At 40.1% G+C, this 27,073-nt stretch overlaps 1 protein-coding gene across 14 annotated transcripts in view; it reads right to left on the reverse strand.

Moving 5' to 3' along the window:
- The window catches only part of SLC4A4 (solute carrier family 4 member 4), a 251,636-nt gene that overhangs the window by 114,510 nt on the left and 110,053 nt on the right, over positions 1-27,073 (reverse strand). For 8 of the 14 annotated variants that reach the window (XM_074950418.1, XM_074950415.1, XM_074950424.1 and 5 more), the window contains exons 5-7: positions 22,056-22,216; positions 15,245-15,424; positions 7,381-7,476 (exon numbers count right to left, since the gene is read on the reverse strand). In XM_074950418.1, coding sequence (XP_074806519.1) covers positions 7,381-7,476; positions 15,245-15,424; positions 22,056-22,216 — 437 coding nt within the window. The remainder of the gene's footprint in view (positions 1-7,380; positions 7,477-15,244; positions 15,425-22,055; positions 22,217-27,073) is intronic. The other 6 variants (XM_074950425.1, XM_074950427.1, XM_074950428.1 and 3 more) reach the window with 3 other exon arrangements.

Genomic DNA, 27,073 nt, shown 5'->3' on the forward strand with positions numbered 1-27,073 from the left:
ATTATGGCACCAATTTGTATCATCTTCCAATAAGTAAGGGGGAGGGATAACTCAGTGGTTTGAGCATTGGCCTGCTAAACCCAGGGTTGTGAGTTCAATCCTTGAGGGGGCCATTTAGGGATCTGGGGCAAAAACTGGGGATTGGTCCTGCTTTGAGCAGGGGGTTGGACTAGATGACCTCCTGAGGTCCCTTCCAGCCCTGATATTCTATGATTCTATACATCTTCTGTGACACTGAAGTGGTGCAAGTTAAAAAACAAAATCCAAGGTCCTAGAACATGTCTACCTAACTTATTTATCCAGGATCGGGACCAGCAGATTGCTATTCTGATCTTCTCAAATTTCATAAATTTAAATGACTTTCAGTAGGGATTTCCTAGAGGTTCTATAAGAGGGTCACCAGTGCTTAGGGTTTCAGTAGGGATTTCCTAGAGGTTCTATAAGAGGGTCACCAGTGCTTAGGGAAGTTCCAATTTACTTTCCTTTTTATCTCCATTGTTAACCTTACTTGTGTATACAGCATGCACATATATATACACATATATATACACACACACACACACACACACCCCTCCGCTTTTAAGATGAGGCTATCTATACATATTGAGACAACTTTCAAGTAATCAAAAGGGTTTGGACTCACTGGGAGGAAAGTAAATGGACAGACTCAAGATATTCTTTTCCTGATCCAGTTTTAATTACAACATTCACATAGTTCATTATTACTTTGAACAAGAATGGCTAAAAAAACCAGCAGTAAGCAGCTGAGCTTGGATAGATGCTATGAAAGGAGACCCGCAAACTTCCTCCTATCATCCAAGCCAACTCCATACAAAATTTTCCCAGAGTACCTACCCGTAAGGGGGAAATTACATGCCTGAGACCAGTTATGTGCAGCCTCAAATGTTCCCTGATTTAACTTTCAGTATGCCAAACTTAGTGGTGCCCCTAAAATTTCAGTAAAGTATCTGATTTGTGCTTTGTGTATGTATGATACATGATAAACAAATTCACGAGGGGAAAAATCCATCAAATTTGCCTGACGGCATATTTAAGGCTATTCTACAATATACACCTTTGCTTTGGGTTTCTGAAAACAACCTTCCTCATTTTGAAAAGAATGTAAAGAAATATTTGCCACAGAGCATAGAAGAAATGGAGAAGCAAAATAAGGCTGGATTCTTTGAATCCTATAGTGCATTATTAAAAACCAGTGATATTTCTTCTTGCATTTAGTTGATTCATTAGTTTTAAAAAGTTACAGACAGGCTGCCAATTCTGGGAATTATTTTTTACACAAGTACATAATGTACATATGGGTTAAAAAGAAAAATTGGAACTGTGTGGAGAAGCATGGAGGGGAGTTTTGATCATCTGAAATCAAAGACACAGGGAGGCATTTTTTGTAAATATAGAACTTGTTCAAACCAATAATTGGTATCACACAGCTGGGTGAATTGAAGCAAAAGGTTTCTATCGAGTGGCCTTTCCTATTATTAAATGAGAGATGAAACAGACAATATTGACTACAGCTGAGCTAAACAGCTTTGAAGAAGTTCACGTACCATCAAAGATGTGAATGCTCATGGGTAGGGCACAGAATAGCTGTATCCCACATTCACCACCTACCCATTGCTATTGGGCTGGGCAGCCTGGGCTGCTTGTTGGCTGCAGCAGCATATGGAGAGATGTTGGGATTGATTTCTCATTGTCCAAGAAACTTTTCTTCTTGTCATATCATCTCCAAATCTTGGCAGTGGCTGCAACTATTTCATATGGTCACTGAGACAGGCCATTGCAAGAATGGCTTCAAATTTAAAAAACAAACAAACAAAGAAAAAAACTTTGGGGTGGAAAAAAAACCTAAAAACTTGCCAATTGCTTTATTTAAAACAATGTTCTAAGATGTTTTAATGCATTTGAGAGTACTTAGAAAAGTTTTGGTGCCGATTTCTGCTGTGCTGTTATGGGGAAGGCTATTTGCTGAAGGTGTAATTCCATTTTCTGTTGACTGCACTGGCCAAAAAGATGGTCCTGTTGATGAACTAACATCTGGATTTCTAGGTCCAAACCTCGAATGGGCCACACATGGACTGAGTCGGGCAATTTCCAGCTACTCAGTAGTAGATATCTGTCCACATCACAAAATTTGGTGGGATCTTTCTTATGAGATGCCCAAGACTGAACTAACATGCCCAGAATGCTGTATTTTAGGTTAACAGATTCATAGATTATATGGCCAGAAGGCACCACTCTGATCACCCAGTCTGACCTTCTGTATAACACAGGCCATAGAATTTCCCTTAATTAATTCCTGTTTGAACCTGAGCAGATCTTTCAGGAAAACATCCAGTCTTGATTTACGATTGAAGTACATTGGTAGAAAAAACTGTTAATCCAAATGGAGTAAATGAACTCCAGAGCAGAGTGGCTCTCCAAAAAAACCTGCCCTTCCAGCTACCACTCATATTGCTAGTGAGGGGCCTTCAGATCAAAAGTGGGGAGACAACAGCAACGTCACAGTAACAGCACTAGGTTTCCTCCAAATGAAACTTTTCAAAAAGAGTTCTGTGATCCTGGCCTTACTTCAGTCAGGGGCAAAAGTCCCACTGAATTCAGTGGGGGAAGGAAGTGACCCTAAAGAAAAAGCCATATTCTGTACCACCTTCTGTTTCTGAGAGGCAGAGCTGGAGCCATCTCAGCTGTAACTATGGCATCGCTACTTGTGATGCGATGATGACTTACTTTAGCCACAAACTAAGTCCAGACGTTCTACTAACCGCTGTGAAAAATAAATAGGTTTAACCTTGGCATTTTTGTTTCAGGCAGAAAGGCTTTCGTCTTCCAACAAAATAAACTGCAGGTAATCCAATCTTCAGTTGGCTAACCTCAGCGTTAAAGAACAGCCAACAGTCACAGCTGGAAAACAAAGGACCAATAAAATAACCATTTACTCTAAATCTCAAGTGTGAACACTTGTTCTTAATGTTTTTGGCTGTACATTTACCTGCATCTTCATGTTTATGAATCCTTTCTGATGGAGACTTAATGCCTGATCCTGCTAGCACATCACTCTGCATTTTATAACACAGCAGCTAGTGCACTTTGCATGCACAGTTGCTGATTTTATAGGATGCACAGCTCCCAACACCTTCACACTCATTCCCATCCCAACCCACTGGATATCAGGGGAAAGATTTAACCCTAATTCCCTACATTTTCAAAACACTGCAGGGGAGTAAGCTACACAAGTCCTTTCTCTTTACTTTCAGTAACAGCCGTGTGGCTAAATCACCAGCTACTTCTGGAAATTTAGGAGTAACAGGTGTTGGAAATACTAAGCGCACAAGAAACCAAACTCCTGAATTCAGACTCTCACTGAGAACTGACCCTAAAGGAGCATGTAAATAGTTTGAACAGATAGCCACAAATAGGTTCTTGGATCTTGAATCTTCTTTTAAAGGAACCCTGTATGGAGAGCAAGTGTCGTCTTCAGGTTAACTCCTCGTGTTTCTCTTTTTTCGAGAGAGTCACAATTCCTTGACTTTCCTCATAGATAAGAAGACTTGAGTGCAGGAGGTAAAGGGCAACATTCAGATCTGGTATAAGCAGCTATCACTCCTAATTATCCTGGGTCTTTAACAATGAAACACACCACCTGTTAAATTCAGGCCTGTTTTTTCTATCTTCACTTGGCACAACAAGCTACAAAGGCTTCACTCACTGTTCTGTTCACCCTTAAATCTGCGTATCAGAGCCTAAGGAAGTGCCTGTAGCCGATGGGAAGAAGTGAGCTTCTCACAATCCTGACTGAATATAGCTGTCAGGTACAGATGACGCATATCTTCAGCTCCTTTTGGCCACCTGGCCGAGGTAGAGTATAGGCTCCAACACCTTGAGCTTGCAACACTTTGCAAGTTTCACGTCCACACACCACATTCTTCCAAGACATTTTATAAGCATTGGTGTCAAACTCTGGGACAAGGTCTTCAGTTCAGGCCAGGCACAAATCAGCACTTGCTGCATTGGCCTCTTCAGAGCATGGATGGGAAGCTGCAAGCATTGTATCTGTACCAGTTGACCTGACCCTATGAACTGCATCCCAGCATGCACTGCCCTGCTTTTAGAAGTTACCCAAAAGCTTCTCAATACAAGACGATGGCTGAGCAATGTGGCATGGGTGCTTCAGGACTCCCAGAACAGCATAACAACAGATGCAGCATGTATGGCTCTGACCAAGTTTCTCTGTCAAAAAGCAGTACTGCTGCATGCACTGTCGCAAAGACAAGCAAGAAACACACCATTTAACGCAATCAGTCCCAATGCAACTGCTTCTTGTCTGAATGTAACAATATCCCCACCATGGCAGGCTCACTGCATTAGAGACTGCCAGGGAGAGGTTATGGGATGTCACAATGCTACCAAAACCTCCCTTCCACACAGGAAACCAGCAAAGGGCCAGGTTGACCCAAAAAGTGAGCAGGGTCATGGTGATACGACCATGGTAACCAGGGCAATGTGCGGATTCAGCGTCTCCCCTCCTCCACATCTTCCCCTGGCCCGGCTCCTGTAAAATCCCCAGCAGAAGATGAAGCTGCCTTTCCCCAGAGGAACCCCTAAGAGGAGGCAGCAGTCGGGACTCCAATCTCCCACCCATCTACACTCAAGAAATACAGCAAGACTTGCTGGTTCAGGGAGCTGCAGTTTCTAGTCTGCACCTCCCAACTCCAACTGAGGTGACCCTGACCTCAAGTCACTAAAGATCTTTAAGCCAAACTTTATTTATCCTTGAGCTAAGATCCCATTTCCTATAGGCTGCTTTTCCAGTACTGGCAGGAGTTACATCTAGGCATTTTTCCATAGGCTCACAGAAAAAAAAAGAGCGTTTCCTTGTGGAAAAAACAAAACTGTAAGATATGAATGGCGTCACTTGCTTCAAGAAAGAAAAATGCATACTGAAGAGAGGAAAGGACGAGTGGCGAACGGTGGAGAGGGAAGAAGAAGAAGAAATATGATTTATAAGACAAGCAAGGAAAAAACCAGCAGCACTTAAACGGCCTTGTGTTAAAAAAGTGTGCAACTAAAAAGCGTTCCCACCTAGCATGTAGACATCAACAGCTGGAGAAATACAAACTTGAGTAGACTCTGTTAGTAGCATGTGGCATCCTTGCTAAACAACGTTGCCACAAAAGCAGGGATGGCCGGAGGCAGTTTTTACCAGGTAAAATGGTTTTTACCACCCCATGAAAAACTAGTTAGTCCCAGTTGAAGGCATTTTTTAAAAACTGTTTCATTACGCACACCCCATTACATTTCGTTTTAGTTACATATTCAAATTGTGGTTACATAAGGCAGTAGATTCATCGATTTTATTTGTACAACCCTAAATTAAAGTACAACTGCAGTGGGTGTACTGCTAATATATGTAATTATTCTACCGAACATCAGAATGTCTGCATATATTTGGTTCAGTATTTTCCTCCAAGAAGGTATACATGTCATGACTCATTTCCGTTTTCAATATTATATAAAAGTCAAAAACATCTGGTTATATGAACATGACAGTAATGCAGAGGGGTAGGCTTGAAGCACTAAGCAATCAGAAGCATGCGGAGTTGCAGACTGCCAGTCCAGGTCCACTTGGCCATGCAATATTCTGTAGCAGACCGACTTTGACGTAGTGGATAGACCAAGCCTATTCCTCAGGTTTGAATGGATGTATCCAAAGTTTGAAAATATTCATTCCGTGCATGTTGAACAGGGATGCTTCCCCTTCTCTCCCTCCCCGTTTCCCAGTTTAATCCAGATATAAGCCAGTTTTTACCAGCACCCTGTCCTAAACTAGTTTTTCCTGGGAAATTGCCAATACTGCACAAAAGTTCCATGGCTTTGTGCCAACCAAAAAGAAATGGGGCCCTAGAAATTTCTTTAAAATGACGTGAATTAACACAATGTTATTCACCCCCCAGTGGTGTCCTGCTACTGAAATAAATACAATATAGAGGCAATGTGCTAGAAACTCTAGCAACGCTGTCTCAGAAGAAGAGAAAAAGAACAGAAAACAGAGTGGTGGGAAAAAAATTTAACCTTCAAGAGCCCAGCTAATACACTACTCAGATGCAAATAAAGAAGAGAGTCTGGGAGCAGAGGAACAAGAAACCATGCTATGTCAATCCTCAGAAGCTCATTCTTCTACGCAATTAGATTGGGAGAAAAGAATTTCTGCATTAAGTCCTAATTCAGCAAAGCCCTGAAGAACATGCTTATCTCTAAAGCATGTGCCGCATATGCTTAAGTGCTCTGCTAAATAGGAATAATTTCCTGAATATGGGCCATATCAAATAACCATTTCTGTGATATCAGTAATGTTACCCCTTGGATTTATACAATCAGGTGCTGGCACAAAAAAATAAACCAATCAAAACCTCTTCAACTTGACATTTCATTCTACTAATAGGATGTATAATTACCTTTTATTGTTCTGACAACTTAATGTTCACAATTCAAACATTTGAAGATTACTAAAAACAACTATGGTTTTGTAAAGGACCCAATTCTATCATCATTGTATTGATGGTACCTTGCTCTGAAAGCAGTTCCACTGAAATCAGCAAGACAACATGAGGAGCAGTGGTAGAAACAGGTCCTGAACAAAGCTCAACTCATCACTGAACAATACGTTTGTGGAGTTTTGCCAGCTCTGTGATATATGGAAACCTACATAGATGCATATTTCATTTGTAAGGAACTGAAATTAAACTTTGCATTTGTAATACATTGTACAACTGGCAAACCTTATTAAAAACTTTCTTAATAGCAGATATTTAAATACATAAATAATAAATAATTTACTAAATCTAATTCTTTAGTAATAGCTGCTTTGAGGGATTGGTAATGAGATTATGGGGCCTTTCACCTGTAGTTTGACAATCTGACTTTGTTCCAGACTGGAAGCTGTTACCATGTGTTGGCTGTTCAGTGACCTAGTGAATGAGTTCATGGTCTTGGTCTGGTCCCTAGTAGGAAGGTGTCTCCATCAAAAAACCACCATATTCATTGCCTCTCATTGATAATTTCAGTGGCTGACTTAGGAGAGAGACAAGAGTCTGAATGGGAATGGAACCGGAACTACCACTAGAGGATGGAACTTCGAGAAAAGAGCAGGAAACACTGTTGGGGCATCCCAGGGACACATGAACAGCTATCGCTGTATCTAGTCTATGCAGAGAGGCGTTCCAATCTCTCTGGCTATTAATATGGTAGTGCATACATTTAAGAATTTTAAGTGCTAAGTGTTCCCCCTTTCTATGTTTCTCCAAATTAACCCATTCACCTGCAGTGGCTCTGCCCTCCCCCCCATGTTCCCAATCATTGACTTACTTAGCCATCCCACGCTGGGGCTGCGCTGCACCCGGATTTCATCATCCAACGTGCGGGTTGCTAGGCAGGGCACAGAACTCTCAAGTGGGCTGCGTGCTTTAGTGTTGAAAGCAGAAGACAGAGCAGGAGACAATAGCAGCAGCGAGGAGGAGGAGGAAGAGAGCAAAGTTAAGTAGTAAAAAAACCAAAGAAAAAAGCTAAAGCAATTGCACAAGCAAGTTAGGAAAGACAGTGTTCGAACATTCACATTGTTAATCACACAAACCCACCGCTCCACATAACAACATTGTTCTGGGAATAGCTCTTAGGAGGACATGAAAAACCCCATTCCAATTTCACCCTTCAGCACTTGGTCACCGTGTCTTGTAGGTTAATACATACTGGTCAAAAAGTTTAAGCCTGGGTGCCTAAAGTTAGGCATCTAAATCCAAATTCATTTACCTAAATAGCCTGAATTACAGAGGAGCCCCAGCTCCCAGTGGAATCTATAGGAGCTGCAAGTGGCCAGCATCTTTGAAAAATTAATCAGTTCTCTTTAGGAGCACAGCTTTGAACATCTTGGCCACTGCACATAGCCAGATACACACCAATTAGTGTTCTGTAAATGTACTCCATTTTGTGGTACTTTAAATAATGCTAATGACTAATTCTCCTGCTGTTTTCAAATATCACTTGAAAACATCTCTTTTCCTCCTAAATCTCTGTCTCCCTGTGCTGTTATTTAACTCTGTTCCTGTATTATTCAACTCTACAGAGACTTGGGACACAGTGTGTATGAAAGACACTGTACAAAATAAAGCTGTATTGTACTGTACAGCAAAACATTTAAAAAGAAAAAAAAAAGTGTTCCATTGTCAATATTCATCATTCTTTGTTGTACTCTTGAACACATTCTAGCCTATAAGAAGCATTATAATAAACGTGGTTATTTTAAACACTTCTACTTGCAAACTACTGGTGTCAGCTCAGAGAAAAAACAACCAACCAACTCAGCATCCTCCTCCTGGCAACCCTCTATATAATGTGCACTAGGTATTTAAAAAACATACACAATACACACCGTGCTTTGTAACATGACTATGTATTAAGGACACACACACACTCAATTTTCTATTGCCTTTTTTCTGCTCATTTTGACTGATTTACTCATTTATCAGGCAAGCTGTCGGCTTGCATGGTGTCGGTGTTCAAGATTCTAGCAAGAAGGAAAACTAGCCCTCTAACAATGGCTAAAATTTATAGTGCATTGCATTTTTCAGCTTCAAAAAACACCAATGAGCATTTTCTAACTAATCCTCATATACCTGCGTAATGCAAGGTCAGTATTGTCCTCATTTTACAAGTTGGCAAACTAAGATTTGAGACACACACTGAGTCAATGTCAGAGTGGAGATTAAAAACTCAGGAATTCTGGTCTTCTAGTCCTGTGTGCAGCCCAATACACTAAGTAGATTTTCAAAAGCTTCTAAAATTTCAGGACTGGAATGCCTTGCCAGATAGCCAAAGACTGTTGTGAAATCCAGTGCCTAAAACTATTGTTCCGTCTTTATTAATAATGCCATATTCAGTGACCAGAAAGGAAACCTCAGAATTAACATGATGAACACTCAGAGTCAACTTACAAAATGAGATGCAATAGTGCAGTCCTCTTCCTCATGCTGGAAACCAACATTTCAATTAAACATTTTTGAAGCTATTGTTGAAATTATTGCAGATTTTATGAAGAGACATGAAGGACAGTGCCTTTGAAAGAGCAACTTTTGGTAGCGCCAGCCAACAAGATCCAAGAGGAGATCTTTGCCTTGTCTACTTTTGCTTACCATCTGCCTCTTGCTCAAGCAACAGAGTACTTGAAATGAATAGCCCATATTTACTCTCCTCCATCAAATTATGATGATTATTAGGAAATTATTATGATTTGCACAGCCTCTTTCATATCAGTGGATCCAATCAAAGCAAAATGATTTCTGGGGAAAGTTCCTCTTGTAAACAACGTTGGCTGGGCAAGACCAAGTCTCAACCCTAATTACACGTTTGTGAATAAAAACATTTATTGCATACCTTTGCCATCGAAGGATTTTAAACTTCAAAAGTGTTTTGGCCAATTTAAATCACTGTCTTTTTAAGAGAAGTAATTAAACAAATGAATTGGGAACAGAATGATTGTGCCAGCCCCTGTAATGAAGAGATGGTCATCCTGGGTGAGATTTTCAAAAGGCACCAAACCAGCTGCCATTGGAAGTCTATGGAAGTTGGGAACCTAGCTCCTATTTGTGCTTTTGAAAATCTCCCCCTCTTACAATGCTGAATTTTACACACATTTCACATATCTCCAAGTAATTTTAACAAAAGCGAATATGAAAATGGATTTTAAAAACACCGCCGTGGTCTCTTCCAAACTATTTGTGCATCACATCAAATTGTAACAAACCCATATTCTGCCATTTAAAGACATCATGGTCACTAGCTGAGCTAGAACCCAAGTTCTTTGGCTCCAAACATATAGGCCTCTACCACCTGAGCTGCAGATTATCCATGAGACATCAGCAATAGAAGCAAGAGCTCCTCTGTGGGCTAGCCAATACAGGGCAACAGTCGAACACATTGAGTGAGCTGCTTCTTAAGAGTCATCCCATGGGGACTTGCACATTATAAAGTGAGAGTACAAAAACAACTAATTTATGAGTTAAGAAATTATTAAACTTCTGTTCATTCAAGTTTTCCTACTGTGAAATGTATACAGAACTCCCCAGATTCCTTCCCCATAAGCGACACGAACAAAACCAAATACGCCAAAGATATATATAATAATCAGCCTCACGGAAGCCTAAATGTGTCAATGCTGGTAATGTCACCAACTCCTTTGTTAGAATATGCGGGGTTTGCAGGATTGAGTCCCTCTTAGTTTTATTACATAACTTGATTTTGCTATCTCAATCTTAATATAAACAAATAGTCTGTTTCTCTGTTTAGTTTCTAATAATTATTTCTATATTCCTTGTTTTTCTTGCTACCTTTGATAGCATACAGGTTAAAGTGTATCAATCCTAAACTTGCTCATGCCCTTGTTCTAAAAGAATAAAAAGTAAGTTTTTTAAAAAGTTAACCCTTTTCCAGATGAAGTGAGTTATCGGATGTTAATCTTCATACCATTTAATGATTCAAAACAAAATCATTTGTAATTCCAGACATGTGACAATTAAAGGAGAATTACGCTGCAGTTGTTTAACAACAAAATGCTCTTTAAACAACAAAAATTGGCAATAATCCTAAAAGAGGCTTTATCTTCAAGGTTTTTTTGTTTGTTTTGTTTTGGTTTTTTTTACCGTTCTTCCTCCTTTTAGAATAGCAAGTGACCTAGTGCTAAAGAGAAGGATATACAAAAGAAAGTGAAACTTCTAAGCCTAGTTTTATTTTCCAAACCAAAGGGCAAAAAGCAAAATGGGTAACAGGTAAATTTTATTTTCAAAAATTATTTCCATTTAACAATTTTAATATATATATGGGACACTGTCCCATATATATAAAACTTTCATCCTGACAGTGTCCCATTAAATATAGAACAGAGTTCAATTCTAGAGCTAGCAGCGATTAACAAGAATAGCCCATGACCCTGAAAACACTTACATGTGTGAGTAATTTTATGTATGGCCCATTGAGGACAATGGTGATTGACACACGTGTTTGCAAGATCAGGGCCACAGTATAGTGATGTGTGAAGATAACACAGCAGGGGAGCTGTAGCACAGAAGGAAGATCCTAAATCACTAGGATGCACCACAACTGCTAGTGTAGCCCTCACACTCAAGAACACAAACACTGTAAAAACCGCTGCTCTGTTCTAAGTATTTACTTTAAAGTATGTAGGTGTTGTGAGTAGAGATAACTATTTTAAAATGTAACTTACATGAATGAGCTTTTTAATAACTTCCTAAATTAAAGTGTTTATAGTGGGGCAGAGATGTCAGGAAGCTTAATCAGCTGTAAAGTATTACTACTTCACACAGAGTGGACAACAGGGCCAGCTCTTAATGGAACCTCAGATAAATTCCTGTTGACTATCAAATGAAATATATACAATCAAATCGCTCATCTGTTTTACTGAAGGGGAGAGCCTTTGTGGACTGATGTTTTCTGTTTTTAGTTTATAAAGGTAACGTTTCCAAAGAAAGCTATTGGAAATCCAGTGGCAGACAGGAAATCTACATTTTTTAAAAAGAGCATAGTCATACAGTTAAAATATTGTTTAGTAAAGAAAATTATTTTGAGGAACAATTGAATAAGATTGGATAACATGTTAAATCATGGGTTCCAAACACATTTAAAAATCTTTATTGCACATTAAGTGCCAATAAGTTATATAAAATGTTGAGGTTTAACGGACATGTAGTAGGTTATATAATCTAGTTACACCTCATTAAATGTCACTTCATCAATACTTTTTTAATGAACATACACATCATTGTATAAGCACAGTCAAATTAATGGTAACTTTAAATTCAGTTTGGTAACTTAGTTTAAATTGTTTTAAGGGTGGACTGGAGGTTAGAAGTTATCTGTTCTAATATTGGCAGAACACAGAGCAGCTGTTTAAATATCTTATCAGCCTATAAACCTATTACACAGAGACCTGAGAAGTAGGCAAGGCACAAATCTCTTCTATGGAGGAACTATCACTACCATTCTCATTAACCTCCTATACACAGTAGTAATAATTGTATCATTAAATTTATTAATCTTATTTGGGTTACTGCTGATTATGTACTATACATATTGTATTACTTTAAAACCAACCTTTGTACTTTTGAATAATTTAAGCACTATAACCAGATGTACAGAAACTTTTCTTATGTATTATATAATTTTAACATTAGCTTTAATAAAAATTTTAAAGTGTATGAAAGCTTCAAAACAATGCAAACAAAATGGAACTGTTGAAAGGAACCATCTACCTGGCAGAAATCACTATGGGCTGGTGGCACTTTTATTGTTATCAGGCATGACAAAGAACAGCTGTTGTCTTCTTCTCATTACATTTCTATAGGTTTAAAGGCAAAATTCTGCCTTAAGATGTAAATGTAGGTCACCCACTCAAATCCAAGCAGTGACATACATGCATCCAAAGGCATTTTTGGTTTTACTTTTTTTTACATAAAAGCATTAATAAATAATAATAATGCTTATTATTATACTTAGTTTTTATATAACCCTTTTCATCCTTAGCGCTCAAAGCACTTTACTTAAAGTTTAAGTTATTTAACTTAAAATTTATAACACTTCATTATTTATTACCCCCCTTGCATAGGTAGGGAAACAGAGGCACTGAACAATTAACTGACTTGTCCAAGGTCACCCAGCAGATCAGTGACAGTGCCAGGAACAGGACTAGGTCTCAAGTCCAGTTCAGTGGGTCCACTGGACCACAATGCTTCTTCCAACACTAAAAAGAAATGAATGAAAAAACTAGCCATTATATTGGTGACCCAACTTGAGTAAGGGTTGTTTTTTTAGGCTAAAAATTAATTTACACAAAGATGAGGGTTATGTGCTTATCCCTCACTCACACAATTTCCAAATTATATCAGCGATGTTTTTTAACCAGTTCTGACAAGAAGCTCAGCTCTCTACAATACATAGAGGAAGACACCATGACTGCCCCAGGGGCTTACAAGCTACGAGAGACAGAGAATACTGTTAAGATACATAATACACAACTGATCTGCTGATGATTCAATCTCATAATGTTGCAGCGTTTTTGGGTTGGTTTTTGTTTGGCTGGGTTTTCTGTTAAATGGTTGGAGATTTTGGTGTTTCATCACCGAAGGGCTTAGCTGCAAAAGTGAAGGACTGAATGAAGAGCTGGCACAAAAGAGGAGGGAGACCATTCATGCATATGGGGGAGTGTAAAAATTTAAAAAAAAAAAAAACAGAAAACGAAGCGTGGGAGAAGAATGCACATTCTCTACAATGTACTTTTCACCCTTTAGTGTCAATGAATCCCTTACCAGTTCTGAAGAGTCTCCAATCCTAACCATGTCATACACAGTAATATCAGATTATCACAAGGGTTTCTAGCACTCCTGACACCAGACTTAAACCTGTGAAATTCACTGACACTGGAGGCCAGAGTTAAATATTATGGCTGGATTACTTTTATTTGTAACTAATAAAAATATTTGTTTGATTACTATGTGAATTACAGTAGCACTTAGACGTCCCAAGCTCATAGTAAGAGGTTACACTCTGAACAGTTATGTACATTAAGATAAAGGCAATCAAATCTCAATGGTTGTCTATGGGATCATAAAAGAATTAAGTACCCTTAACCAAATGTACATTACACAGTAGGTTAGGTGCATGACAGCAGTTTATACATCTTTCTCTGATCATGGTATGATCAGGTATACCATGACATTTCTACTTGCAGTATGGGCCTGAAACAAAGCCCACGGAAGTCAGTGCAAGCCCTTCCATTGACTTCAACAGCTTTTCGTCAGGCCCCACTTTCTTTGGGATGAACCAACCATCTGATTTAACATGGCAAATCCTATCATTCTTTCCTTTATATTTAAGTTTAGCACAAGTATAATTTTCTGTACAGTGCTGTTGGAACCAAAGCCTCCTTTTTCACTCTACCAAATTCTCATGCAGACCTTCTGAAAAAGTTCACATCCAAGACACTCCCTTGATTGATTCTACTCCACCTTAATTTTCTCTGTCTGAATGCAGCTTTATTCAAGGCACTGGTATGCAATAAGTATTTTTTATTATTGAAAGCAAGTATTTCTCTCTCTCTCACAAATACACACAAATAAGCCTCAAAAATAAAGGACAGCATGAAAGAGGAAGAGTTATTTAAATAATAAAATATGACGAGAGAGATGCTGGCATGCAAGTGGAGGCAGAATGCAGAAAGCGAAGTGACTTCACTGCCATTAGTACAGTATTATTACCATCACCTCACTTTGACTTCCTGCTATTTTAAAACAGTAACTTGTAACTGTTCTTCATACAACACTTAGATAGTTTGCAAAATTCCAAACCATGCCGAAGCCCTCTCACTGGCTTAACGTGTTATTCTTGCTTTTCTGGATACTATTTTCTAACAGGTCTTCTTTACGAAGTTCAAAGCTCAATGCACTTTTAGCTATGGAGTTGCTATTTATGCATAAAGTGCAAGTATAAACTACACACACGTACGTGCCTACAAATACACACATACAAATGCATGTTTAAGGGACACACATGCCCCTATATCTGTTTATATACATACAGACATTTTCATAGGATGATTTTGTTTAGGATGAACAAAGCTTCATGGAAATCAGCTTTCACCACACCGAACAATGGTCATAGTGTACTAAAAACTGAGCTCGCTTTTTCTATCTTATATTAATATTCAGGGGCCTTGCTTTAAAAGCCTATGTACACCTTCTATAAGAAACTTTAATATACATAAAAACATGGTCTATATTTATATAAGATTACACAACTAGCCTTTAGGGTCTCGGGCACATTTTTCTGCCTATATGTTCTCATACTGAACACGCTCACTGATCTGTATCACCTCCCCAACATCGTCTGGAAGGGTCACTGCAAGTATTACTCTGTGAGCCCCAGGGATTTTTGTATTTTGCTATCAGATGCCTCACACTGTACCCTCTCGTGTTCACCCAGTTAGTCCAGTGAAGATATGGACAGAGCAACATGCCACAGGAGCAGAGCCCATAACTGATGCATCATCAGTAGAGCACACTACACTACTTGTGTGTTAGAAAAAGCATGGTCATGAGATGGCAATGGAGTTAGTTTTTTGTGGGTTTCTTTCAAAGGGAAGGCTATAGCCAACTGGCCTCTGCATTACCATTATCAGGGTTGGTAAACATCCTACTTGCACTGGAGACGGTCTTCCCGATGTCAGCCAGAGAGCGTAGGTTTGATTTCTTGGTCTGGTGCCGGTGCTTCCTGAGCAGCGTGTAGGTGACCTTGTCCTTCATGTCTAGTTTCAACAGGCCCGTCTCAATCTGATTGTCAACAACCATCTCTGTTACAATAAGAAATAAGGGAATGGGGGGGGGAGAAAATCACAAAGAGCAAAGTTACTTTAACAGTTATGAGACTGCTACCTTCAGCTAAGTGTCTGGTTTCTTGAGTTCACCCTACTTGTTCAAGGGCTTTCCCTCTTCTAACACTTTTTTTTTTATTTAATAACGTGATTTTTTTATTTTTAAAAGTAGGTTTCCCTTTTAAGAATTTCTTTTGAAACAAAACTTAAGTATGTTTGTCTTCCAAAAGTCACCAGCCCTGTTCCAGGAGGTCCCTAGAAGAAACACTGCTATCATACCAATAGAAGGCTAGATCCCACAACACTCACACGAGTAATTGCATTGACTTCAGAGGTAAGGAATGCTCTCTGTCATCCAGAAAGGGAAAGAATCTGCGTTACAGAATGAAAAATGCTCATGGATACGTACAATCATCAAGATGCTACAGCAAGACCACAGGTGAAATTCTGGCCCCACTGAAGTCAATGGCAAAACTCCTATTGACTTCAATAGGGCAGGTATTTCACTCCATAGGTTTCCAGGTAAATGCAATTTAGCAAGAACTATGGAGTTAAATTCCTGGGAATGACTGAACAATTAAACCATAGTTCACCCCTACATCCACAGTAAATTAACATCAACCACATGAGGTAGAACTCACTCTCAATTCTATGATCCCTAAAGAGATTCTGTTATAAATATGAACTTGGGAAAGTCATCCAAAGGCAAATATTCCAGGATTTATGGGGTCTCACGTCCAAGTGCATTTTCTTTTTCTTGCTCTTTACTAAGACTCTCCTGCAACCCGCAACCACTGCCTCACTCATAAATTATCTGCAGAAGGGAGGGACCCTTCCAGCATTGGAATTATCACCTCTGCTGACCATCATCAGTATTGTCAGTTCAGGCAAAAATGTATTGTTTTAACACTTGCATGTTTCTGCCTTAACTGAGTCTCCATAAAACTGCTTCCAGCCCCATTCCAACCCTTCCCCCTTCTCATCAACCCTCTCATTCTGTCCCGATATCAGGGAAATCCTTATAAAAACAAAAGAGATAGACACATTTACTGAAAATCTTTATTCCCCATCCAAGTCATATACTAAGTTACCCATTTTATTAATTCAGTCAATGTTTCGGTTCCTGGAGCGAAGGTGTCAGCTCTTACTTTTACTTGTGCTAATTAAAAAAAAAAAAAAGGTGGGAAGTTAGAAGCACAATGGGCAAAAAACTGCCAACTCAATTAGTTCAGGGCGTCAGATCTCATATGCCAACCTAGAATTAACACTTTTTCAAATCACTAAGAAAAAGGCCTAAAATTTCTACTCCAATTCACCTGAGTGCATGTGTTTACATGTGTGTGCAGACAAAAGACATTTTGCAAAGAGGCGGCTTTGTGCAATTTTTCCATTTAATTTTTACTGTTCGTATTTTATTTTTTTAAACACCTGTTGAGAAACTCAACTTCTCTTTCCCTGTCAATTTTATCTTTTTTTTTTTCCACTTGACAAACTACTCTTCCCCACCTTCCATGTTTCTGATACAGTACAAAGAAACAAATCTGAGTTTTACTTTCTTGTTTGTCATCACCATGAACAAAGTCATCAGTGACTGAAAAACTCCCGGAATAGAGTTTGCAGTTAACTAGTTGTCCCTATCTGGCTTCTACAGCAGCAGAGCAAGAAATACAGTTATATCAACCATAGCTATTCATTTTTGATTTAATTCATTAGTGATAAGAGCATAGATTTAAGGGGAAGAAAAGAATATTTAGGGCCACATTTTCAAAGTAGCCTCAACCAGCCCTCTCATTTTGGGCGATTAAAGTTTCGGATCTCCAATTTTAGTGGCTGTCTTTGGGTATTTATCTCCAGTTTTTGCACACAAATTTCAGAGTTATTAGTTATGAATCAAAGAGACTGTGCTTGGTGCCATACGAGATACAGACGTAAAAGCAGCTGTTTAACCCAATTAGCACACAAAACTTGGGGCGCTTCAAAATTGTAGGCCTGATGTTAAAGGCAGCTTTGGTAAATCTGGCTCTTCGAATATACAGGAACATGCCTTACCTGATGATGACTTTACACTAGGATGCATTTTGAGCCTAGCCTACAAAACAATATTTCACTGTTTTTATGTGGAGAACTTTCAAAAAATAATCAATTATGCTATTTTTACTGATTCTGAAACCAAGTTATTATTTACTTTAACTGTGCTTCCACTAGAGATTACTCTAACTAGCTTGTTTTCTGTTCCTCTTTTAATGAAAATTCTCATACACTAGTGAGAATATAGTATTTACAGCAGTCAGCAGTGACAGCATAGGTCATGCAATGCTATAGCTCTTTTCATATAAAAAACATCTTGCCATAGTGCTCAAAAGACATCAGCAGCTCTGTAGAGCAAATCCTCTCACTTCCCTTCAGTCCCCGCCTTTGTAGGCACAGAGCACTCACACCGTGGGCCAAGTCCTATGCCCTTTTACCACCCTATTCTGAAAACTGGCCTGCCAAATCAATTTTTGGTCTCGCCAGCTGTGTCAAAAATCTGAGAAACATTCTCTACGAAGCAGCAATTGTGATGTAGTCTTTTCCTAACAGATGTGAACTTGAAAGTTTTGTTTCCGATGCGACACACAGCCTGTAGAATTCCCTTCACACGTACACAGAGAAGGCTGCTAATTCATAGCCGACTAGGTACCTAGTGCATGTGAACATAGTCCTGTTCAAAACGGAACTACATCACCGTGAACTAGAAACCTTTTAGCGCACGGCAGCAGGGTCTATATGGAGCAGAGGGCAACATGTTAAAGCACACGACATTTCACAACCCTGTAGTCCAGATTGCAGCACCATGTAGACAAGCCCTTAGATATTTTTAGCATTCCAATCACCGGAGTATCTAAATGTGAAATACAATACAAGGATAAGCATAACAATCAGTGTGGAGGAGTCTGCTCATCCCTACCTATGCTCTGGTGCTACAACTTGATTTTCCTTCCTTCTCTTCTTCCCCTTCTTTTCCAATCCTCCTTCTACCTCCTGCTTTCCTGTTGTGGCTAATAGGGTTGCTAAGGTTGGTTTTGCACTGGGGTGTCCTCTGCAAAAGGATGCGCTATCTCATTTTAACTTCTTCCAGTAAGGTGCTCCACCACCTAAGACCCAGCATCACAACAGCTCTGCCGCTAGCTCTCAAAAGGCCACTGCAGCATTTCTAATAGAGCTGGTTGACATGCTTCAAATATTGGCATCAATAGAAAGGAGGTGAGGGAAGGCTCATTTCCCCTTCTCCCCTCCACCCCCCCCAATTTTTCAACCAATTATAGAGCTGGGCACTTTTTTGACCTTTGAAATAAAATTTAAAAAAAGCACAAGAAAACATTCATGACACTTCTTCCTCTTCCTTTCAATCAGCACTCCTTTCTAGTTTCCATGTCCTTCATGAACAAAGCGGTCTTGGAGGATCACGGATGATGAGGTGGTTGCCAGTGTAGCCTTAGCCTGGTCCACAACTATTGAGGGCCATGAGGATTAAGATCAAGACCTTAAATTGGACCCAAAAGGTAAAACAGGACCCATGGAGAGCACAAAGCATTGGTCAGGTGCACTCTTGGTTACTATTCTTGTTTCAGAATCAGATTGCCACAGACTGTATCAATTTTTTTCCTAACATCAAAGATGACAGTTGTGTGTATAAACAAGTGCAATTTATTTCATTTTTTAATGGTTTATTATGTGCAAGCTGTGGCTGGACAAATAATTGTATATCATCAATGGCTCTTGTACACTGTTCTGTACGTGTATGCAAGTTATTTATAAATATAAATTCTTATTTGAGGAGCACAAATAGTTTGCTCAGTGTTATCCACAACACAGAGGAAGACCGGTCCTGCCCTAAAAAGCTTACAATCTATGACTGTGATCCTGCAGAAATGTACACATGCTTGACCTTATGCAGTGAGTAATCCCACTGAAGTCAATGAAGAAAATAAGCTTTGAGTTGTTCTAATGATAACAGGGCAAATACATGACTTCAATGGGTCTTTGCATGATTGGAGTCTACGATAACACTTGACATTTGAAATTCCTCCCACCCAGCACCTAGTGTCAATCAAAATACAGTTGACACCTTCTTGCATTAATTAATTAAATTAAATTGCTAAGAGGGTCTATATGGCTTATGGAAGTAGTATTGCCATACAGAGCCTGAATCCAATCAGGACAGTAGCAAGTAAAAGCTGACACCAACGGATGATTATTTGGTGGCCTACAGTCTGGTGATCAGTCTAGTTGCAAGGTGAACTTAAAATAAGGGGTGCTTCTTAGTTTAAAGGGTATTCCTTATTTGATGTCTAATGTCCCAAGTCAAGTCGATATAGTACTTGCTTTGGCTCTGTTTTCAGCAATAATCATACAAACCTACCTATACCCATTATTCCTGTCATTTTTCAGATGAGCCTTATCTACACAGAGGAAAAGCCTGGAATAGCTAATGCAAAAGTGGATTAACCTTAAACCACAAAAGGGCACCCCTTGTGCCGAATAAGAGAGTCCACAGAAGGAGTTAGTGAAGAATACCTATTGCTCTTTAAGTTCATACCCTAGCTATTTTGGACTAACTTCCACTTGTAGACAAGCCCAGTTTCTTGGGGGTGGAGGAGTGCATGCTCAAAGTTTTGGGGAGAAATCTTCTTTAAAGTTGTTTCAAGTTACAGGAGGCAGTTTGGGTTTGAAGACGACTTAGGGAAATGCTTTTAACTGGGATTCCTGTAAGAACAAAGGCATGGAAACAAAAATGGATTTCTGGGTGATAAGGGATTGGACTAAGGAATTTCCCTCAGTCAAGAAGAGGTAATAAGTGCATGCTTTTAACTAAGAGTAAATCCAGAGTACAAGGAAGTTAAAAATTCATATTAAAGCAACCTGGCAAAGAATTTAGCCCTGGCTTAGAGCTGAAGCAGAAGAGGATGTTGGGGAAATTTACTGATGTTGCCAGTTACATCTTTTTAGATAAAATCATGCTGCCATTTATTTTTTGTTTATAGGAAGGAGCTGGGGAACATGCTTTTTAGACAGACTTAGGTCACTGGTTTGAGTCACAAACATATCACTCAAGGGTATTTCTTCCTCCCCAACAATGAGAAAAAGGAATCTTAAAGAATCCACAGAGCAGAGGAGAGCTCAGAAGTCCTCAAGCAAGTATCACCACTATCAGCAAATAGGTAAAACGGAACCACTAAAACTATGCTCAGTTCTGCTGTTACAAAGTGAGATCCAATCTATGAATTCTTTAATGCCACGTAAAGCAAAAAGTCCGTGGTGAGGGTTTAACTAACAGGGACTGTCACTGCTATGCTCTTGTAGTTGGTATTATGCTTGACGTGCTTGAATATCACCTTAGATGTGGAAAGCAAGTGACGTGCTTGAATATCACCTTAGATGTGGAAACTGTATTTCTCTGTTATTCTGTTACACCATGAATTAATAATAAACAGAAAGAGGAATACCAATTCAGAGGGTAATTTATTATAAAAGGAATTCAGTTTCTCTCATTAAATGTCTCTATAATTTTTCCCTTAAATAAGCAGACGGTAAATATTCTCAAAGATTAAATTGCAGTGTTGCCCGCTAATGATATTTGCTGTTTTAATTTGAGCCTCAGCTCTTGGAGCCATGTCATTAAGTAAGAGATTTAAAAAAAAAAAAAAATGTACTTCTCATGGTTACAGAGAAAGTCTTGGAAATGTGAACCCTACAAAAAAGTGAAGAAAATAAAAATAACCTAAGATTTATTATTTTTTAAAATCTCTTTTTAAAAATCAATTCCATGATATTTTGAGGACAAACTCATGTTTTTTGAATGCTTAGCTCTGGAACAACTCTACCCTGAATTCGCTATAGTCATTTTAGAAGCAAGTAGAGTAAGTCCCTCAAAGAGGAACTGTGGAATGTAGCGCTCAGCATTAGCCTAATTCCGTAGTCAATGGGACTATTACCAGTGAATTCATTGGAAGCAGATGTAAGCCAACACTAAGTGCTTTAGCAAAGCCCAAAACATAAGGTCTGACAGCAGTGGAACGTGCATCCCCCTTCATGCACAGAACAGTGACCACACAGGTAGCAGTGACCCCACGCTGCTCTAATGTGCCTGAACCCTGACTGGAAGCAATTACCTCTAGGAGCAAGAGAATAAGTCACTCTCCATTCTCATCCACTGCTTCGCTTCTCAGGTGAGATGGCCAACCAAAGTGCTAGTTCATGGCAAACGTAACGGTGGTTCCTATGACATGGACGGCTATTCACTCAGAGCTGGACTGAAGGCACCAACAGTTTTGCATAGGCAACTGAAGAGCCATCAGATGGCCATAGCTTTCAGTCACAACCAAACCAAGCAGGGCGGTATGCTACAGGTGAAAGACTTTGTATCTTCCAGGCCACCCAGCCGCAGCTACTCCTGTCATTCCGGAAAGCCTGGGACATGGTTGGCTTTTGGATGTTGACAAAACAACCACAAGCTCATTCCTTCACTTTCACTGACAGCCATTATTCAGGCTCTGAGGAAGAGAGCACCGGGGGGGGGGGGGGGGGTGAGGGAGGATTATTGAAAGAGCCTCCATGGAAGCTTACTTACCCACTACCTGAGGGAGAGAAGTGGCCTCCAAATCCAGCAGGATGGATCCTTTCTCGATACACGTCCTCAGTTCAAACAAGCTGTGCAGGGACAACGTAGCGACGTGAGGCTTGCTCCATCTCTCTCCGCCCTGTTCCACTTTCTCTTCAAACTTTATCCACCTATGGAAGGGCAGAGCGGCAAGAATACGTTAAAAATGCTACCGCTGGCGTTTCTGAAAGAGGCACAACAGCCGGAATGTCACTGGGTGTTGCCAGGTTTAAACGTACATGAGGTCATGAACACATCACTTTAAATTAAGACAAAGGAAATAAAACGCAACAACTATACCAATGCCACCCAGTATTTGAACAGGCCAAACGTTTCCAAGTTAGCCACCTAATCCACAGTGGGCCACCTAGATTAAAGTGGCTTGATCTTCAGAGGTGCTGAGTGTCCAGAGCCCCCAAAGGACAATGGATTATCAACACCTCTGGAAATAAGGTCACATTCATTTAGATGCCTAAAACACCTAAATTTGAACATTTTGGCCATGGTTTTTAAAGGTACCAGGTAAGCTGAGACAAGCAGAAAAGTAAAATGACTGAAATATATCATGAGAGAGAAATTACTAATGGATCTTAGTTCACGGATTTTTATTATTCTTACGCCTGGTCACACTTTGAACATAAGAGGGGAAGAGCCAATAAATAAATAATAATAAATAGCGCCCAGCTCTTATATTGTGCTTTTCATCCATAGGCATCAAAACACTTGACAAAAGAGGAAACTAAGGCACAAAGAGATGAAGTGATTTGTCCAAGGTTACTCAGCAGCCCTGTTGGCAGAACTGGGATTAATATGCAGGTCTCTTAATTCCTGGTTTGGAGTCTGTCCATTGGGTCAAGAAACACAGAACCTCCACTTTATATTCTCTCTGGCACATTATTGCTCACGATACTATGTGAAAGACAACCATGTACAGTCAATTTTCAAATTATAAATAAAGACGACAGTCCTTTGTCAGAAAACTCACTAACTCGCCTGAAACGTCCAAATTCAAAATTGGGCAGGATGGGGTGGGGAGGAATCAGTTTGCATGAAGCCCTTCTTAATTGAAAAAAAAAAAAAAAAAAAAAAAAGTTATTAGCTTTCTACATTCTGTATCTAGTTGTTTAATGATTCAATGGCATTTTCCTGGGGGGAAAAACCTGCAAACTCATCTCGCTAGTAGAAGATTAGAGCAAAGGTTAAATACCATTGCATGTAAAACATTATTTACACACCTAAGACCATGTCATCAGGTTAAAGCATTAAAGCATCAGGCCTAAGCCTTCAAAAGCAAAGAAACAGAAATATCTTCAATTCTCACTATTGTGCCTAAGTATAGCAGGTCATACAGGAGGAGTGTGACCTGCAGGCCAATACTTAGCACAACCAACAGCCAGGTGGGTTCTTTCCTTCTCATACAACACAGGTTTTGCAAGTCAAATTCTGCCCTCAACAACCCCTGCCTAACCCCTCAATTGGTTTGCACAGGTGTGACTGATTGGAACTTAGTAAACAATTCCAAGGAGGTATAAGGAGGAAAAAATTCAGCTTTCTTCCTTAGACATGTTAACACTACAGTGCTAGCAAAAGAAAGTGAAACCCATAAAAACTAATTTCTTTCTCTACAGAAAGCAGATGTAACTGGTGTACACAGGGAACCATGAGTAAGGATGACATTTTTACATAATTGATTTTCAGAGTAGAAACATGCTTAATTTAAGCTATTCCTGGATATTATTTTAACAGATTTTGAAAATAAACATTTTGAGACTTTTAAAAAACTTCTTTTTACCCAAACAAAATGTTGTGACTTTGGTCTGAAAATACTGAAGGAGGACTGTTAGGTCTACAGAGGCTGGGATTTTTTGATTTACTGAATTTTACCCTGCATGAACATAAATCCTGCAAATTAAAAAGACCTTGACATTTTTGTTGAAGGTGTATAATTCACAATAAAGCACTTTCCCATGTTTGATTTGGATTTGGTTTTTATTTGGTTTTCTCCATATAATCTGCAATATTTAGCTTTGATAAAGTAAGCTTTAACTTATTTTTATAAGTGTTTGAACTGTTAACTGCTATATTTAATTCACTCCTAAAGCTCTAGTGAATAGATCTTCCTGCAAATTCTGTTTCACAAACCAAACATTCTCCTAGGTGGAGACTTCCTGCAGTTCAAGCCAAGTCACATAGAAATCAATGGGAGCTTGTGCCTAGGTGCTTTTGAAAATCCCACTAAAAGCCTATCAGCATCTTTAGGCATCTAAATACCTATAAAAACCTGGCTCCCAATCACTTCATTCTTAAACTCCCTTTGAATTCTTCAGTGTCTACCACCTAATCTGGAAATTTATTTAGTTTAGCAATCTGTTCCAATTCCTCTTCTTTTGACACTTCAATCTTTGACAATGCCTTTTCTTTGATACCTGAAAACAGAGTAGGTTCAAGATAGGTATCACACACAACATCCTGAGTGGTGAAGACTGATGCAAAGAAATCGTTTAGCTTCTCTGCATATCTTTATTATTCCCTTTACTGCCTGGTAGTCCAGCACACCTTCCAAATCTCTCAGGCTTCTGATACATTTAAAGAATTTCTTGTTAGTTATATTTTTGGTTATTTACCCTTCACATTCCCTCATACCGTAGAGCTCTTAATTTCCACCTATTCACCTGGCTTTGTTTGCTGATGGTATGAAAGGATGAACAGAGATTAGCAGAAAAATAAAAATCTCAGCTAATTCAAGTTTTAGTCATATTTAGCTCTGATTCAGGGGTGACTAAAAATAACCCTTAAATTGGAGGTTAGTGTTCAATAGCCCAGAGGGACAGGTAAGTTGCCTGGGTCAATTCAGTGCTTAGTCAGTGCTCATTACTTGTAGTTACTATTAGCATAGCTAAAAATCACCAAGTTAAAGCCCCATCAGAGTAAAAATACTACAATTGAATGAGATTCAGTCCTAGTATAATTTTTGTAATTTAATCATTTAAATAATTCAGCCATCTCAGAATTGCTAATAATATTATAATCATTCAGTTGCATTCCCATAAGTAATGTCCTAGGTAGGACCCACTCTTCTTGGAATATCCCTGAAGAGTTTATGAGGGGTGATAAAGTGAGCCCTTTGCATGCTGGAGCAGAACGCTGGTAGTTCAGTTAGTACTGAGCAGATACCCAGGTAGCACAAATATGTTCAGTACAGCTGATATTCATGTACCTTGATATCAAGTCTCAAAAGATGAGATTAAAAGAAGCTCTCACAGTTTGGGACACAAAACCCTCTTTTATTAGAAATAACCAAGGACCCAATCCTCCAAGCCCTAGGCTAGAATTGATTTTAGGTGTCAGAATCACTTTTGATAAAATAACGTTGGAGGTCAAATGCAGAAAGTTGCATTTGCAGTTGGTTGAGCAAAGAGAACGTTCTCGGACAAGGGAAGAACTTTCAAGGGGATCAAAGGGGAGGAGATGTGCCTAAGTGCTACAGTACGCCCTCGCTATAATGAATCGCAGGGGATACAAACCAGATATTCAGTATAGCCGGGGTCTGTTATAGCGCGGGGCGGCGGGGAGAGAAACAGATCCTCCAGTCCCAGGGCCAGGGGAGCACTCTGCCCAGCATCTGTCACCTCTCCACCTCACAGCCTTGGGACTGGAGGAGATCTCAGCCCCCCACACGGTGGGCGGGGCTAGAGGTGGGATCCAGGGACCCCATTTGCTAAGGTTCAAGGTTCGTTTGCGAAGGGTGTTCCAGTAAGGGTCTACCATACATGTACCCGTTAATATTTACTGTGGTGTGAATTCAGCATTGTGGAGTTTCCTGGTATTCAAAGAGAGAACGTCTATAAAAGTAGCATAACAACAAATCAATTCAGGGCAAGAGGTTGCTGGCTTGATTATTTGAAATTTTTTTCATCACCTCAGTCCAGTTCTACTCCTGACCTCTACACACCTGGCTTCACTGCACTGCACTCCCATCCAACACCCAGTTTGGATCACTTTGACTAATTCAGAGCAAAAAAAACCAGTAAGTCTTTTTTAAAACCTCAGTTATGCTTCCCGGGCCCTCAACACTGTCCCAGATTTAGAAAATGCAGCATCTGAAGACTCCCCGAAGTGCGCAGTGACACTGCATGCTTCAGATTTCAGAATGACACTGCCGGTCCCAGTGCAAACAGCCAGCTGCTCGTACATTAGAAAAATCTGATGTGGCTGCATTTAAATGCTCCCCAAACCATTTCCTTACACTCTAACCATGGTTTGAGAACCTACTAGGGGGCAGTTCAATACCCACCATGGTGTAACATTGCTAACAACTGCACTGGTCAGTAGGCCAAGAAAGGGATGAAATTATTTCTAGTGTCTCCACAAAAAGTGGGTGAGGGAGCCTCTTTTTCTTCAAGGACCCTTGTTGTATACAATTCTTAGACAGTCCATCACACGGCTACGAATACGGTTGCCAATTTCCTAATCTCACAAGACCTAACATCCTTGCCCTGCCCCTTCTCAGAGGCCCCACCCATGTCCCGCCCCTTCTCAAAGGCCCTGGACCCCCACTCGCTCCATTTCAGCCCCCCCCCTCATCGCTCACTCTTCCCCACCCTCACTCACTTTCACCGGGCTGGGGTGCAGGGGAGGATGGGTGGTGGGGGTGAGGGCTCAGGCAGGGGGTGGGGCCAGGGATGAGGGATTTGGGGTGCGAGGAGGGGTGAGGGCGCCACCTGGGGTTGGGGCTGGGGGGTTTGGGGTTCCGGAGGGGGCTCAGGCTGGGGGGTACAGGAGGAGGCTCAGGGCTGGGCCAGGAGGTTGGGATGCGCAGGGGAGGGGGTGGTCCCAGCAGCGGTTACTGTGGCTCGGAGGAAGCAGCCGCCAGGTCCCTGTGGCCTCTAGGCGCATGGGTGGCCAGGCGGCTCTGCACGGTGAGCGCTGCCTTTGCGCCTGCAGGCACCATCCCTCGCAGCTCCCATTGGTCATGGTTCCCAGCCAAT

This window comes from Natator depressus, chromosome 4 (assembly GCF_965152275.1).
Source record: "Natator depressus isolate rNatDep1 chromosome 4, rNatDep2.hap1, whole genome shotgun sequence".
Taxonomy (NCBI): Eukaryota; Metazoa; Chordata; order Testudines; family Cheloniidae; genus Natator; species Natator depressus.